The 17,645-nt window shown below is 48.6% G+C and overlaps 1 protein-coding gene across 3 annotated transcripts in view; it reads left to right on the top strand.

Annotated features, from left to right (window-relative positions):
• Positions 1-17,645, top strand: part of ST8SIA5 (ST8 alpha-N-acetyl-neuraminide alpha-2,8-sialyltransferase 5) — a 77,868-nt gene that overhangs the window by 38,258 nt on the left and 21,965 nt on the right. For 2 of the 3 annotated variants that reach the window (XM_009433932.4, NM_001009087.1), the window contains 1 exon segment: positions 14,064-14,156. The exons of the other annotated variant lie outside the window; for it this stretch is intronic. In XM_009433932.4, the coding sequence (XP_009432207.1) occupies positions 14,064-14,156 (93 nt within the window). 3 annotated transcript variants of the gene reach the window in all.

Raw genomic sequence — 17,645 nt, 5'->3', positions numbered from 1 at the left:
TGGAAAGGAAGTCAGGAAGTACCAAATATAACCAGAGGATGAAGAGGGGCAAAGAAGCAAATGACTCATACATTGTATATACTCAAGCAGGAGCCACAAGCAGAAGGAGCCAGTCCAAATGATTAGTCCAGAAAACTCCAAACAGCACTACAAAGCAAATTCAAGCCAGATAGTGCTCATAAAAGGCTGTGGTCAGATCTTCTTATTGGTCACAGGCTGGGGAAGTCCAGGCTGAATTAGAAAGGTGTGAGCTATAAGATATACATTGACATATAGCTTTATTAATTTCAAGTCTAGGTCTATGAAGTGTTGTCCAATAAGCATCCTTAGGGGAACTGATTTAATGAGCATATAGGAATAATTTTTTTTCTTTTTTTTTTTTTGAGGCAGAGTTTCACTCCATCGCTCAGGCTGGAGTGCAGTGATGCAATCTTGATTCACTGCAACCTTCGCCTCCCGGGTTCAAGCAATTCTCCTCCCTCAGCCTACTGAGTAGCTGGGACTACAGGCACCTGCCACCAGCGCCGGCTAATTTTTGTATTTTTTAGTAGAGACGGGGTTTCACTGTGTTAGCCAGGCTTGTCTTGAACTCCTGACCTCAAGTGATCCACCTGCCTCAGCCTCCCAAGGTGCTGGGACTACAGGCGTGAACCACAGCACCCAGCCGGAATAATTTTCAGTCAGCAAATATTTCTATTTAAGTGGGTGTTTTGCACAAGTAGGAAGGCCTGTGAAGACATTTCTCATGTGTTTATGCTTCCATCTTCTCAGCAAGACAGTTGTTGTGCGTCTTCCGTTTTGAATTCCCAGAACCTAGCGTGGCACCTGTTATGTAGCAGGTGCTCAATAAATGTGAATTGTGTAAAAAAAAAAAAAAAATGAATTAAGCGAGGAAATAGTAAAGGCTACTGGTAAGAAAGAAAACTTAGATTTCAGTGTTCCTGAGTCTTCCCTTAGAGATTTATCCCTTTGGATTCAACCTTGTCTCCTGGCACTGTCTTTGAAAAGTTGTCCCCTTTCTGGAAACACATTAGAATCAGAAACTGATTCACAGGCTGGAATTGCCAGAGAATTTGCTCTTGAAAAGAGCTGATAGTAGGGCAGGCTGACATTTGTGGGCTTCTGGGTGGGAAAAGGAAGACTGACAGTTGGTGGGGGTGAGGTATAAAAAGTAGAGAGAGTGGAGAAGCCCCGTCTCTACTAAAAATACAAAATTAGCCAGGCGTGGTGGCACATGTCTGTAATCCCAGCTACTCGGGCGGCTGAGACAGGAGAATCGCTTGAACTCAGGAGGCAGAGGTTGTGGTGAGCTGAGATCACGCCATTGCACTCCAGCCTGGGCAACAAGAGCAAAACTCCGTCTAAAAAAAAAAAAAAAAAGTAGAGAGGGGGCAGTGAAGGCAGATGACGTGCTCCTGTGCTAATTGACTAGACCTCCTCCTGAACACCCCTCACCGAGCATGGCCCCTCTGGGAAGGCAGAGGAGGATAGAGGGTACTTGTCCTCCATGGCCAGCTGCAACCCTGTTCCCTCTGGACTGGCCTAGCTGCCTGTCTGCCCAGCAACTGCTCAGAGAGCAGGGGGAGGCAGCGGTGCCCTCATGGTGATGGCCTCTGTCCTGTAGGGTGGGCAGTGTTGCATGCATTGCCTCAGGAAAACATCCCCCACTTCAGTCACGGACAGAGGACAGCTGAGGCAGGAGTCCCCCAGACACTGTCCCAGCAGAGTTGACTGTCAGCCTGGCCCATGGCCACAGCACAAAGGGCTTCACTCAGCTTCTGCCAACTGGGTCTGGCTCCACATCCAAGTCCTTGTCCTCCCTCCAGTATCCACTTCCTCCTTGAAGCCTTCCCTGCTAGCCCCAGCCCAACCGAATCCCCTTTAACTCTGCCTTCTGTAGATACGTCTGCCCCCAGGGCAACTTCTGTCATTGCACACACAGAGGACCCTCTGGCAAGTGCACATAATCCTTCTGTGTTTGCTCAGGTATTCCCCAAATCCCGAGGAGCCTCTGGCTTTGGAGGACTGGGCTAGACCACCTGTGCGAGCATCTCCAGGGCCCTCTGGATCCCCTAGATCCAGGCACAGCCGCAGGCTCTTTGGCTGGCCTCACTGGCCCCCTTTCCATACTCCACACCAATCTTGGCCCTCCGGGTCTTACCTCTGGAATGGGCTGGCAAAGAGGAGGTGTGGAAGGCAACTCAGGAGACACTTGTCTCTGAGGTCCGGAGCGGGGCTGGCCCAGGCTGCCTGTGGGTGGGACAGCCTTCTCCCTGCACCTTTCTTCCTGGGCTTCTGGGATGGAGTGTGGAAGACCTCCCAAGGCCAGGGTAGCACCAGCTACAGGAAAAAAGAGCAAGCCCCAAATAGATGACACAAGAGTGTCCTATTGGCTGAAGAGCGAGCCAAGTGAGTGTCTGGGGCCAGGCACTATACTGGGTGCCTTACATGTATTATCCCATTTAGTCCTTACCCTCAAACCTTTGAGGTGGGTGTATTCATTACCCTCCATTTTATAGATGAGGAAATTTAGTCACCAAAAGATTAGGTCACTTCCGGGTGGTGGGTGGAGCTGGAGCACTATATCTATTTATCTATCTATCTATCTATCTATCTATCTATCTATCTATCTATCCTGTGTGACTCCACAGTCCCAGCACTCATGGGAGGGGTTAGAGGGGTTCTTCCTTCTGGGCTGTGGACAGCTCATGCAGGGCTGGGTGAGCCTCCTTGTCTTTTCTTTCCAAGTCCTTTCAGGTCTTCTATTTCTGCCCTCAGCTCCTTGCTGTTAGACCATAATAAAAAGGCCATATTGATTTAAGTAGGTCACTTCTGGTCAGGCACAGTTGCTCATGCCTATAATCCCAGAACTTATAAGAGGCTGAGGCGGGAGGATTGCTTGAGGCTAGGAGTTCAAGACCAGCTTGGTCTACATAGCAAGACCCCGTCTCTACCAAAAATAAAAATTAAAAAAAATAGCTAGACATGGTGGTGCATGCTTGTAGTCCTAGCTACTCAGGAGGCTGAGGTCGGAAGATCACTTGAGCCCAGAAGTTCGAGGCTGCAGTGAGCTGAGATCATGCCACTATGAGCTGAGAGCATGCCACTGTACTCCAGCCTGGGTGACAGAGTAAGACTGTATCTCAAAAAATTTAAAAAAAAAAAAAACAATAGATCACTTCTGTGCAACTGTTGTCAAAGCTGCAGGGTTGATCTCAGACAAGATGATCTTTAGGGTCTCTCATCTCCTCCTTCCCTGTCTCTTCTACTTTCTATCTTCTGTGTCCTCCTCCCTCCTGCCTTCCCAAGTGTGCTTAGTGTTTTTCTGATTGTTGCCTCTGAAAAATGCATCCCTCCACCTGCTCCTGGCAATTATACATTTCAAAGAGGAGCCCTTGGGGGCAGTGCGACCCCTGCAGTCCCGAATGCCATCGTGTCCAGGCTGAAGGCAGAGCAGCGGAGGAAGCACACTCCGTGTGGCGGGTGCAGCTGGCTCACTTCAGCCTTCCGGGTCAATGTTCTCTTCTGCAGAAAAGGAGGGAAAAAGGGCCAGAGCTCTTGAGCTTCACCCAACTGGGAAGGATTTGGAGATGCAGGTTTGGCGGAATGTTCTGGGCTGGATGCTGGAGAAACAAAAAGCAAAACAAACTTGGCAGCTTCCCCCGTTGGTTCCATGAACCTGATGTGGGCTTCTTGGGGCCTGGCAGGACCCAGGCTGCGGCTGGCTGGGGCTGCTCGTGGAAGTGGAGTTGTTGGCACTGGGAGACTTCTCCTCCTTAAGTCAGGGTTGCTCCAGGAGTGCTCTGAACCCAAAGCTTTATGGCTTTTGAGTCTCTGTGGAGTCTCCTGGGCAAATAACCACTTACACAAACCTTTCTGTGCCTCAATTACTTCATCTGCAAAACTGAGGTCATTAACCCAACTCGGGGGGTGATACAAAGGAGGTCACAGGCTCTGTAACTCCCTGAGTGCTCCAAGGTTAAAGCACCTCACAGGTCCCCATAGGGCTCCGTGGAGGTGGAGTGAGGGGGTCTCTTCCCCCCCTGCTCAGTCACTCCTGGGGTCCTCTGAGTGGGCCTAGGTTCACCCCAGACTCACAGCACTTCCGTGGGGGATAGCACTCCCTCCCTGGGCCTTGTCTGCTTCCCTGTAAACTGAGGAGGCCGGATCAGCTGGGTGCAGTGCCTGTCAGGGCCTCACCCCTTCTTCACTGCAGGTTAACTCCCCAAACTCCGTTCCTCCCTTCAGCTTCCACTACCCATTCTCCCTCTTCTCCTTCTTCACGCTCCTATGATTCCTCCCTTGTAGACCATCTTTGAGAATTTTAGGCCAATCACTTGGCAAAGGCAGGAGGCTAGGGGAAGGCATGAGAATGGGAAAGAAGGAAAGAAAAGGGAGTTGGAGTCGGGCTGGAAGGACCAAGCATCCACCCACCCATTAGATTAGGGGATGCTCAGAAGGTTAAGGCAGCTGGAGGCTCTTCCAGTTTTCCACTGCATGTCTCCATTTATAGCCCGGCATCCCCCAACTTGATGGCCACCAAGACCTTGCTAAGCTAGTAAGTGATAGCAGGTCATGAAGCTCCCAAAGAGGCCATCCTTCCCCATGCGAGCCTCCTGGTTCAAAGTGCTTCCTCTGGCTGATTGTAAACCTTTCCTCCCTAAGTCTCAGCTGGGGCTCTTAGGCTTGCCTTTTGGAGGCTCACAGAACACTGAAGTCTCTCTTTTCTTCCTCCAGCCATCCCTTTACACTTTGGGAGACATCCCATCCTCTCCACTTGCCCCAGGACCAGGTCTTCGGACACTCACTCAGCCCTCCTTCACCTGCAGACTTCCGTGGCACCATCTCCAACATTTCCCACTCCTGGCCTTGCTTCCACCTACGGCAGAGGGGCATCTGTTCCCTTCTCCCTTGAATCTGCTCTTGTCAAGGTCATTGATGACTTCCTCGTTGCTAGATCAGTGGTGCCTTCTCTGTCCTCCTCTTCTTTGACCCCCATTTCCAGGACATATGGGTCAGCACTGGATATGGCCCATCTGTCCTGGAAATGCTCCCTCCTCTTAGCTTCCATGTCCCTGGGCTCTGTGTCTGGGTTTTCTTCCACCTGCAGACCTTTCTTCTCAGTGTCATTTGCTGCCATCTGAATGTGGGAGCTGATCTCAGGCCTGTCCTTGGCCCTCTTTCTTCTTCTCTCTGCACTCTCTCCCAGTGTTTCCTGAAGTCCCTTGTCCTTTGACTCTGGAATGTGCATCCCCAGCCCTGACCACTGGGCCTCAGCCATGTGCATCTGACTGCCTACCTGTGATCTCCTCTAGATGTCTGAGGGCACAGGAAGCTTCACATGGCCCAACACCCCAAACCTGTTCATCTCTCTAACCTTTAAATGGCTGTGTCATCCCGCTAGTTGTTCAAGCTGAAGTCCTAGGAGTTACTGTTGATTTATTCGCTTTCTAAATTATCAGTGCATCCTGCTGGTTCCATTCCTAAACTATTTCATGGGTCTGTCTCCTTCTCCCCACTTTCTTTGCCACCCCTTAGTGCAATCGACTGTCTTTTCATGCTGCAATAGTTCTCCCTCCCTCCCTTTACAGTCCTTTATCCCCACATCAGATCACGTTGTTCCTCTGCCGAGTCCCCATGATACTGGGTGGCCCACAGGCCCAGCTTGACTTGGCTCTGCTCACCTCTCTGACCTCCACAACCCTGCCTAGCCACATTGGCAGCTGCTACTGCAGAGCAAGTGATTGTATTTACTCACTTCCTTCTCTGGGAAGTTCTTCCCACACATCTGCACAGGGCTCCATACCTCTATTCATGTCCTCTGTCCAGAGTGGCCTTCCTGGGCCACCCACTATCCTTCCAGGCACCCTCCAATTCCTTGTCCTGCTTTTTTTTTGGAAGAGTCATGGCTATTTGGCATTATATTGAATGAATCATTTATTGTCGCCCCTGTGGAAGTGCCATGAGAATGGGGACACTGGCCAGTTCATCAGTGCATCCTGGCCTGAAACAGTTCCTGGCACACAGTAGAGGGTCCATAAATCTTCGATGAGTCAAAAAGGAGAAAAACCCTTCTCACGCATCAACAGTGCAGACAGGCCATGGAGGAGCTGTGTGTAATTCCACATAATAAGAGCTGGTCTGGAGGAGTGCCCAGGGGCTGCAGGCACAGAGGAGGGAGGGCCACGAAGGGAGCCAGTGGAAGCTGACCCCTGGGCTGACTCTGCTGAATGAGTAGGCAGGGACTAGCAAGAAAGCAAAGAGTATTCCAGACAGAGAGACTCCTCCAGCGGGGAGAAGACCGAATCCTTTCCCTGGCACTGGGGTGGAAATGGGGACTACTCAGGAAGGAAAAGTGGTGAGAGTTGGCAGAAGATGAAGGAAGGAGAAGGAGGCAGCTAGGATGTATCTCTTGGCTAGGGTGCCTGTGGGCATGGTGGTCAAAGTCCATGAGGAGCAGTAGGGGCACTGGCCAGTGCTAGCATTCACACACTGAGGCATTCCTGGCTGTTGAGCTGAATTTTACAAAGGGAAGCCTTTCAGGGCTCCCTAGTCTGGCCTGGAAAATAAGGTCATCATGTACGTACTCTCACAGGGAATATGTTAAACACTGGATCTGGGGCCCTGCAGAACTCCTGGGTGGGGAAGGAGGAATGAATCTAGACACCAGGCTTTGCCCTGCTACCCCCAACCCCCACCCTGTGCCAGAAATGACCCTCAGGCTTGGTGTGAGGTGCACACCTGGGGCAGATTAATCCCAGGACTACTTAGGGTTGCACTGAGAACATCAGGCTTTTTAGCATCCAGTTCTGATATCTCAAACAGCTCTGATAATTCCTGGGGACAGATGAGTGAACTGTGGCCCAAAGAGGGCAGGTGAAGTTCAAGGCTGCAGAGCCGGGCCATGGACCAGCCAGGGGTTGGAGCCAGGGCTCTCCACTGCCATGGCATGTCTCCTGACAGCTGTGACCCGCAGTTGTTAACAGCTGAGCTGTTCTTGCGTCTCTCCTACCTATCTGGGAAGACACTTCAGTCCTTTGAATTGTCAGGCTGCAATTTTCAGACTGATTTCTGTGTGTTTGCTGTGACGGGTCGTGTGCTATCTCGAGACAGCAGCTGTTCTGGCTCTAGAAATAGCGCTCAGCTCACTGAAGGGCTGTTGCCTTTGGGAGGGGGAAGGGCTGCTGACTGAGAAAACCCCCCAGAGAACCATGGCTATCAGAGTCAGGGAGAGGAAGTGCAGTGACACTGTTAAGAGCAGGGGTTCTGGGCTCTCACAGTCCTCAGGTTTCTTTTCCAGTGCCACCACTTACTAGCTGAATGACCTTGGGCAAGTTACTTTACCTCTTGTAGTTCAAGTCTCAGATATAAAATGGGGGAAATTATGCTTGCCTCATAGGGCTATTGGGAGGATTAAATGAGACCAAGTTAAATGGTCTGGTATCAGGCTGTCATGGACAGTTGTGCAGGGTGGGCACTGCACAAAGATACTCAGCCAGGCAGTCAAGTGAGGCTGAAGTACAGCTTACTCTCACTTGACCAGCCATGTGTCTGGTGCATGTGGCTTAATTTATCTGGGGAAAATGGTGCTTTTTCCTTATTTGCACAGAGGTGCTATATGGGCTAGTGGTGTCTCTAACCAGTGTGGAATAAATAAACAACTCCATGGTTCTCTGAGACTCTGCACCAAGCTCGACAGGAGTCTAGGTGTTCAGATTAGTTTCCCTGTTCACCTAGGGCTAGTGGAGATTTAACAGGTGTTTGTGTGTGACACAGGGATCCCCCTGGGCTTCTATTCTCTGGAGTACCATCAGTGTCTGGGGGTGGGGATGGGGAAGTGTTAGATAGAAAGCTGAATGCATGGACCTCATCTTGTAGCAGCCAGTGATTGCTGGGACCCAGAGTACTGTTGCCCCCAAGAAAGGAAACATGGCCCTGGAGAAGCTCTGGAGAGGGAATCAGGCCAACAGGGGAGCCTCTGTGGGGCAGGCTTTTGGGGAAAGGCTCATAGGAATTACAGACCCAGGCTCTCAGAGGGCCAGACCCTGGGCATGCTGAAAGGAGGCCTCCTCGGGAGAATCACTTGAACCCGGGAGGGGGAGTTTGCAGTGAGCCGAGATCGTGCCACTGTACTCCAGCTTGGGTGACAGAGCAAGACTCCATCAAAAAAAAAAAAAGAGAAAGAAAGAAAGGAAGAAAGGAAGGAAGGGAGGAAGGAGAAGGGAAAGGAAGGGGAAGGGGAAGGGAGAAGGAAGGAAGGAAAGAGAGAAAGAAAGAAAAAGAAAAAGAAAGAGAGAGAAAGAAAGAAAGAAAGAGAAAGAAAAAGAAAGAAAGAAAGAAAGAAAAGAAAGAAAGAAGGAAAGAAGGCAAGAAAGAAAAAGAAAGGAGGCCTCCTTAGCCCACAAAGCTGGAGCCCAGTCTGGGCAGGGAGAGGAGAACTGATGCCCAGGGCCACCGTGTTCACCTCTTTCTGGCCTTCTGCATTTGTCTTCTCACTTAGTGGAGGGCAGAGAGATGGGGCAGAATGATGCAGCCTGGCGCCAGCATCATATTTGGCTGCTGGAAACTGAGTGGCATTTGAGAGGAATTGGGCTCCTGATATCACCCGCTGGGACTATTTATACCTGTGAGATGCCCTACATGGTGCCAGGGTGCCCTCCCCTTTGATGTGGGTAAAGATAGTCTTTCTAGCATTGAAAGCAGAGACAGTGACGAACTCACCTTGAGAGGCTAGTGGAGTTTAAGAAGGTTGGAGAAAGTGCTTCCCTCAATCTTGTAACAGGGTAAGGGGAAGCTTGAGATAGTTAGAAGAAGGTCTGGGACTTAAAAAAGCATTTATTAGTGATTTCCAATAATAAAAGAATCATAACCCCATTGCAGAAAACTTATAAAAACACAGAAAAGTATTTAAAAAAATAACGCATCATCCCATTTATTCTGAGAAACCCCTATTAATATTGTGTTTCAATTCTTCCCTTTGCCCATGCTTTCACATATGTATATATAATTCTTTTTGGAGATCATAGTTTTGTAACTTGCATTTTTTTACTCAACATTGTCATGTGAGCATCTTCTTATGTCATTAGACAAAAAACTTTAAGCAACATTTTTGATGTCTGTATATCTGTATCCAGACCAAATGGGAATTTCCATGAATTTCCATGACACCCTCCAAAATGCAGTTCTTGAGCGTCCTGTTAGAAGCAGAATATGGGGCAGTGCTTCTCAAAATCTTATTTCCTATCTTAGTTCTTTTGGGCTGCCATAACAAAATAGCTTATACTGGGTTGTTTATAATTATAACAGGAGAAATTAATTTCTCACATTTCTGGGGGCTGGGAAGTCCAAGATCGAGGTGGCAGAAGATTTGGTGTCTGGCGAGGGCCCGTTCCTCATAGATGGCAGCTTCTTGCTGCATCCTCACATGGTGGAAAGGCAAAAGGCTCTTTGAAGCCTCTTTTATAAGGGCCTAATCCCATCATTGAGGGCAGAGACCTCATAACCTAATTACCTCCCAAAGGCCTTGCCTCTTAATACCATCACATTGTGGATTAAGTTTAAACATGAAACTTAATGTTTGTATCGGGGATACAGACATTTAGACCATAGCAACCTCAAGTCAATCATCTCTACAGACTGAGCTAGAGCAGTACGGACCAAAAAAGCAGAGCCCAGGTAGGATAGAGAAGGAAGCCAGGGCTATTAGCTCCATTTTCCAGATGGGAAAACTGAGGCTTTAGACTCAGGCATGGAATAGTTTTGATGACTTGGCTAAGGTACTACCTGGAGTGTTTTCAGGGTGCCTGGGATTTGTTTTAATCGGATATGGTAAGACACGAAAATATGGAAATGACTGTCATGAAGGAAGAGGTTTTGATACTCACAGATCCCTAGAAACAGGAGGCCCTGCAGGACCATGGGAAGAAGCACCCGGATCAGTAAGGAGGCAAAGGGAGCGAGGGGAAAGTGTGGGCAAGAGCCGTCGTTGGGATTTCCATGGAAAGGAACTGGTGAGGCAGGGTTTGCAGGTTTAGGATTGGTTGATCTGAGTAATTTCGTGGGTTCTGGGGCATAGGGGTTATCCCTAGTTGCGTAGGACCTGGCCCTGGGGTGAGTGGGGAAGAGCTATTCCAGTGTCCAAGAGTATGGGAGCCCGATAGGGGCATGGGCTCTGGATTGGTTTGCAAATGAAAGGTGCACTCACAGGCTAGTCCTTTACTATCTCCAGGAATTGGCTAGCCCTAGAAGAGACAGTCCCTCCAGGGTCAGCAAGGCCCCAGGTGTCAAAGCATCAGAAGCACATGGTTAATGAGTGGAGCCTCAGTGAGATGAGGTGATCAAGCAGGTCTATGTCCAAGCAGGACTTAGTGTGGGCTTTATCCACAGGGTGGCAGGGGAGAGGTTTACTAATCACAGCAGAAGGAGGATGTCACCAGTGCACACAGTGAGAAACTTCGAGTTGTTCATCCCTGACTCAGCCCTGCCATCAACCAGCTTACCATCAGAGACTGTCTCTGACTCCCTGGGACTTCCTGGGGCATCCACTGGTATCACGTGCTCTTTAGTGGTGGAACAAAGAGGACAGAGGGGAATGAGCATTTTTGGGGTAGTTCCTGTGTGCCAGTGGATTCCATGAAATGCTCAGCAGTGTTTTTTCTCAACCCTGTCGCACATGCACTGCATTGTTTTTGCTGATTTGCAGACGAGAAAACAAAGGAGCAGAAAAGTGCCAGGCCTAATGTGGCTGTCAGAATACCATAGACTGAGTGACTTAGCTTATAAACAACAGAAATGTATTGCTCACAGTTCTGGAGGCTGAGAAGTCCAAGATCAAGGCAGATTAAGTTTCAGGTGAGGACCTACTTCCTGGTTCATAAACAGCATCTCCTTGCTGTATCCTTACATAGTGAAAGGGAAGAGGAGTCTCTCTTGGGCCTTTTTTGTAAGGGCAATGATCCCATTCATGAGGGCTCTGCCTGCAGTACCTCCCAGTGGCCCCACCTCCTAATACCATTACCTTGCCTGTTAGGATCTCAACATATGAATTGTAGAGGAGACACAAACATTCAGACCATACAGAGGCTAATGAGGGGTGGAGGGATGTGAACCCAGTTCTGAAAGCCTCTCTACCTAAGCACCACCAAACCCATGGCACAAGGTCATTTGGAATCATGATGCTGCCTAGTTGGGTATATGAGTGATGTTGAGGATGCAGGAGAAGGAGGAACCAAGGAAGAGGCAAGGCAGGAATGCCTTTGTGGAGGAAATGGAAGGGCTGGCTGATTGAAGAGGAGGTACTACCCTAGTTCAAACAGATTGTTTTAAAGAGGAGAAAAAAGAGATGCAGAGAGGGGAAGTTTTGCCCAAAGTCACACAGCTGGTTTGTAGCCATATCCGAGATGTGTCTGCAAGTCCCCAATTCCCCAATAACTCTAGGATAAGTCTCGACCTAATGATTTCCTGCATCATTTGAATCTGGACCTTTTCTTAGCAGCAACCTAGGACCATGACTTTACCTGACTCAGTGGATTCCAAAGGGCTTAGTTGACACCAGCTCATGTTACAAACAGTGATCTTTGTGATAGGACGCCAGAGCTCACTGTTGTGTGACTGGAAAATTAGGTGAGTTAGAGCCAAGGTCATGGGCTCGTTTTGTGGCCCTAGGCTGACCCCTTGTTCTTATTTGCAGATAACAGAATCTACATTAGCTAGTTAAAGCAGAAAAGGATTTATTAAGGGCACAGCTAGCTCAGATTCATGGGGAAAGCTGAAGAAATGGCTGAACTCCCAAGAATTCCTCCCCAAATTGCAGTGAAATGGGGCCACCGTGAAAGCTGCTGCCTCTGATATAATCATGAAGGTGTTACCACTACTGCAGTTTCCAAGAGCCATGCCACCTCTGCCACATTCTGCACCAGCAAAACCATGCCTTGAGCCTTGCCATTCTTCCCCTATAACAGGTCTGAATCCATCTCATGCAAATGCTTCTAACTGGCTGAACCTAAATTGCATCCAGAACCCTACCTGCAAAGGAGTCTGGGAAGTGTCATTTTTAGCTTTCCTCCCTCTGTAGTACAGAAGATATAGAGATAACAAAGACACTGTCTCTGTGTTTGAGATGCTCGTGGTTTGGAAAGGAACACAATTACATAAACACACAATTGTACTATTATGTAGGTGCAAAAGTAATTGTGGTTTTTGCCATTACTTAAAAAAAAAAAGGCAAAAACTGCAATTGCTTTTGCACCAACCCAATACCATGTTATTTGCTCTAACTAAGAGACAGTGAGCAGGGGGAGCCCAGGGTCAGGGTCAGAGGAGGCTTCCCAGCAGTGTGGTTATTTGAGCCGGGTACTGAAGAATCCATTTGAGTTTGCCAGATGAGAAAGAAAAGGAGTTGTAAGACACACAGGTGTTTGATATTTTGGGAATCTTCAATACCTAGTTCTTATTAACTTGGTCTAAATTCTTCTATGACATGAGAACAAGGAGCCAATTTATTTTGTAAATAGGGACCAATTTGTTGTGGAAAATATTTTAATATCTTAAAATATTATGTAAAATTATTTAAATATGTAATTACAGTACTTAAAACTATTTATATTAAAATTATTAAGGACAAATATTTATAAACATAACTTTTAAAGTATCACAGTATTATTTTAATGACAAAATGACAATACAAATACAATGATAATAATAATAAAAATACCAATATTTTTAAAAGAAGCCAATATATTGGGTAAAATATTTCAAGATTTCTAAAGCAGCACATACCTAAGTTTGTCCAGTGTGTAAGGGTATGTGGGAAATGACCACTGCTGTGTGTAGTGGTTTCTGGGAGATGCTTGAGCGATGCGTAATTTCCAATCCTTGGCCCTGGGGAGCCCCTCTCACCTCTGATTCTTGCAGACTACCTGTTGCCAGGCCACTGATCCCATGTTTATAGTGGTTTGTCCCTGCAGGCTTCTGGATTCATGATGTTAAGGCTGTCCTGGGATCCAACCCTCCCAGCTCCACCCACCCCTGCCTCTGAACAACTGCCAGGAAGAGAGGGGCTGTGAGGAGAGGGCTCACCGGGCCTCTGCCACAGGAGGCCAGAGGGCCCTTTCCAGGGGACACCAGCCATGCTCATAGCCAAGTGGCAGAAAGAGCAGCCTTGAGTCAGCATGCAGGTTCCTATCTTGGCTCTGCCACCTTCCAGCTCTGGGGGTCTGGGCACCTTAGTTAATTCCCAGAGCCTGTTCAGGATGCTTGTGTCACTTTCCTCATAGGCTGATTAGAAAGATTAAAAGTGAATGCATCCATTCACATCAAATGCTTGGCCTGGTGCTTAGCCTATGGTAAGGGCTTAGTAAGTGTTGGTTGAAATTGGCATTGATATTCTGCATGAAGCTGGCAGAGGGACCCTGAGGTGGCTGTGACATGCCTGGAGCCAGCTGGTGCTGGAAGGGGCTTGTTCTGTTCTGCAGGTAGACTTAGACCAAGCCCTGGTCCTGCCCTACACGGACGTATGACCTGGAGCCCTGTCTGATTAGCCTCAGTATTGTCAGCTGCCAAATGGGGAGAAAGGCCCATCAGTCTCAGCTGTGTCACAGTGTAGGCATGAGGATCAAGTGGGAAAGGGGCAGGGAATGGAAGGGCAAGTTGGAGGCCTGAAGGCTCACTGTTGGACTCCCAGTGCTGCACCAGAATGGCTCTGGTCTCTCTGCTTTCTCTGATCACAGTACACACAGCATCCCTCCTCCTCCCCTCTCCTTTCCAGCCACAAACTTGGAACCAAACCTGCTTCTGAATTTCCCTGTGTGCTGAAATCTGTTTATGCTTCTGTAAATGCCTACACTCCCAAGGCAGTGGGGCGCTGAGAGTAATTGACCACCCAGTGATCAAGCCAGAGGGCCCCATGGTCTGCCTGAAGCCCCTAATGGGACATCTGCTGGGATGGGGCTGGTTGGCTTTATTTATTTCACTGGGACAGACACTCCACCCTGCAACAAGAGCCCCTGCAGGCCCTGGACATCCTGACCTGCTTCTCTGTTTAACCTGTCTCTGTTGGTCCCCAGGTACTTTGAATTTTATGAGGGGCCTTTTGAATATAACTCCACAAGATGCCTGGAGCTGAGGCACGAAATATTGGAAGTGAAGGTGCTGTCCATGTGAGTGTGGCCGTTTGTGGTGGGTGCAGGGAGCATGTGGAGGTGGGGCAGGGGTTGGGGGTGGGTGCGTGGGGGCAAGGGTGGAAGGAAACAGGAAACACGTGGTAGGTTCCTATAGAGCGAAAAGTAGGTCTCCTTCCCCAGAGCCACTGGCATTTGGAAAGCCCTGGAGGGCTGGAACACAGTGATGATTGTGCCTGTTTTATGACAAAAGGCCAAGTTTGCAAGGTCACCTCTGGTGACTCGGTGTTAAAGTCCCCGCCTCAATTACTGGTCTCTGATTATCATCACTGGCTCCTCTTGTGTAGAAATTGAAGACGGCACAGGACTGTTTTGCCTGAAATTCAGTATGTTGCACCGCAGGGTTAAGCGTTGCCCTCTTGCTATCACGTTTGACGGTTTTAATTTTATTAAAAGTTTTGATTTTTAAATTATTTAAGTGATACAAAATTTGTGCAGTACAGATGGTTATTCAATGAAGAGCCACCGAGTTCTCCCCAGAGGTGACAATGTGGCTTTGGGTATCCTTGCAGAGTCAATGCATGAATAAGAATCTATGTATGGAGATTTAAAAAGTTTTTTTTTACATAAATGGTAAAAGAGCTGTGCTCCCCACTCCCCACTTAACAATGCATCACCTATAGCTCTTTTCAACCCACAGGAGGGAAAGCACATTAAATGCTGAACATTTTAGCATGCATGTGCCCACCTGGGTTTCCGCCCTTCACAGAACTGCCATGAATTCAGCAAACCCATTTAGAAGAATTGGTACTATATTAGTCATGACAGAATCTGTATTTATTTGCAAACAGTTACATCTGGATGTGGAAAAAATATAGTTTATTCAGAGGCAGGCAATGTTGGGTGCTCAGATGGACTCATCGGTCCCCTGACATAACCCCAGGGGCATCTGGGGTCCCTGGCCCTCAGGCAGGGACCGTTGTTCCTTTACCCATCTGACGTGATTCCAACTAGTGTGCATCAGGGGAAGAGCATGGGTTTTGGGGTGGGCAGACCTGAGATCTAAAGCTGACTCTGGGCCTTGGCATATGTGAATCTTTCTGCAAATGTCTTAACTTCTCTGAGCCTTTCCTTACCTTTGAAAATGGGGACACTATTACCTACCCTTTAAGGGTTGCTGTAGACTAGCCGAAATAAGGCATGTGAAAATAGATAGCCCAGGATCACGAGGTCAGGAGATCGAGACCATCCTGGCTAACACAGTGAAACCCCATCTCTACTAAAAAAAACACAAAAAATTAGCCAGGCATGGTGGCAGGCGCCTGTAGTCCCAGCTACTCTGGAGGCTGAGGCAGGAGAATGGCGTGAACCCAGGAGGTGGAGCTTGCAGTGAGCCGAGATCACGTCACTGCACTCCAGCCTGGGTGACAGAGCGAGACTCCGTCTCAAAAAATAAAATAAAATAAAATAAAAAAAGAAAGTAGATAGCCCAGCAGCCTGCATGCTCAGTAGCGCACATCATAGGTGTTCAATAAATGTCAGCACCCGTCTCTCTCTTTCCTTCCTTCCTTTCCTTTTTGGAACTAGTAGCAGCAGCTTTTCTGGACTGTCATGCACAGACTCCATAGCTCAGCGGTTCCTGGAAAGCTCCAAGGGTGAGACCAGCATCCAGCTGGGATTAGCTGCATTGTTTATGGCCCCTGTTCTAACCCATGGTCTCTGTACCCTCTCTAGAGAAGGTGGGATACAGACACCACCTATCAGTTTCACTGAGCCCTGGGCTGAACACATACCACTGTGGTGCCCACCCTTGTGGAACTCACAGCCACTGAAGGGGACAGACATTAATAGCTAGTTACCCTAAGGAGCTGGGGTAGTGACAGGGAACTTGACCCAGGCTGGGGCTAGGGGGAGGATGTCAGGCAATGCTTCTCTGAGGAAGGGACACTGGAGCTCCAGTCTGAAGTGTGACAGGAGTTAACTAGGTCAGGAGGACTCCAGGTGGAGGGAACAGTCTGTACAAAGGCCCTATGCCAGGAGGGAGCTGGCTGTGTCCTGGGATCTGAAGGATGGGGCAGCTCGAATGCCTGCGGGGAAGACACGGAAACTGCATTGCTAGAGGGTCAGGTAGGGCCAGACCATGTGGGGCTTCATGATACAGACCCAGGTTTGGGTTTTACCTTTATCCAAGGGCCATGAGAGCCACGGGAATGGTTTTAAGCAGGGCCTGGGGCATGTGAGCTGGTTGGTATTTTAAACATGCCTCCAAGGAGTTTGGATTTAGTGGCAAAAATGGCTGTTGGAGCCAAGTTCAGAAGCTGGTAGCAGAGTCTGTCTTCTCAGAATTCAAAGCTTTCAGACCCTTCCATGTTTTACTGTGCAAATCCAGAGCACTGTGATTGAGAGCACACCTTCAAGATTTCAGAGAATAAATGACTAATTTCTGTTTTTTTTTTTTTTTTTTGAGATGGAGTCTCACTTTGTCACCCAGGCTGGAGTGCAGTGGTGCCATCTCGCCTCACTGCAACCTCTGTCGCCCGGGTTCAAGCAATTCTCCTGCCTCAACCTCCCAAGTAGCTGGGATTACAGGTGCCTGCCAAACTGTGCCAGGCTAATTTTTATATTTTTAGTAGATACGGGGGTTTCACCATCTTGATCAGGCTGGTCTTGAACTCCTGACCTCATGATCCACCCGCCTTGGCCTCCCAAAGTGCTGGGATTACAGGCGTGAGCCACCACACCCAGCTGACTAATTTTTTTAAATTATAAAATGTATAGTTTCTTCATGGTTCCTTGAAGGTCTGGACAGGAAGATTTAAGAAATCCTATGAATGGGGTCATCCTTCTGGGGAACTTCCCATCCCTCTACGCATGTATTTTCTGTATGTTGCTGTTTGGTCCTGTATCAGTTTGCTGTAACAAGGTACACAAGACTTAATTCTTCCACAATTCTGGAGGCCAGGGGTCTGAGATGAAGATACTGCAGAGTTGGCTTCTTCTGAGGCCTCTCTCCTTGGCTTGCCAATGGCCTTCTTCTTGCTGTGTCCCTATATGGTTGCCCCGGGTCTGAGTCTTGCCTGTGCTCTAATCTCTCTTTGTAAGGGCATCAGTCATATTGGATCAGGGCTCACTCTGATGGCCTCATTTTAACTTTATTACCTCTTTAAAGGCCCTATCCCTGCGGTAGCTCATGCCTGTAATCCCAGCACTTTGGGAGGCTGAGGCAGGTGGATCACCTGAGGTCAGGAGTTTGAGACCAGCCTGGCCAGCATGGTGAAACCCTGTCTCTACTAAAAATACAAAAATTAGCTAGGCATGGTGGCACGCACCTGTAATCCCAGCTACTCAGGAGGCTGAGGCAGGAGAATTGCTTGAACCCGGGAGGTGGAGGTTGCAGTGAGCCCAGATTGTGCCATTGCACTCCAGCATAACTGACAGAGCAAGACTCCACCTAAAAAAAAAAAAAAAAAAAAGGCGCTATCTCCAAATACGGTTTCATTCTATGGTCCTGGGGGTTAGGACCTAAGC

This window comes from Pan troglodytes, chromosome 17, assembly GCF_028858775.2.
Source record: "Pan troglodytes isolate AG18354 chromosome 17, NHGRI_mPanTro3-v2.0_pri, whole genome shotgun sequence".
NCBI classification, from domain to species: domain Eukaryota; kingdom Metazoa; phylum Chordata; class Mammalia; order Primates; family Hominidae; genus Pan; species Pan troglodytes.
The sequence above is the reverse complement of the archived record's forward strand: the minus strand, read 5'-3'. Positions and strand labels throughout refer to the sequence as shown.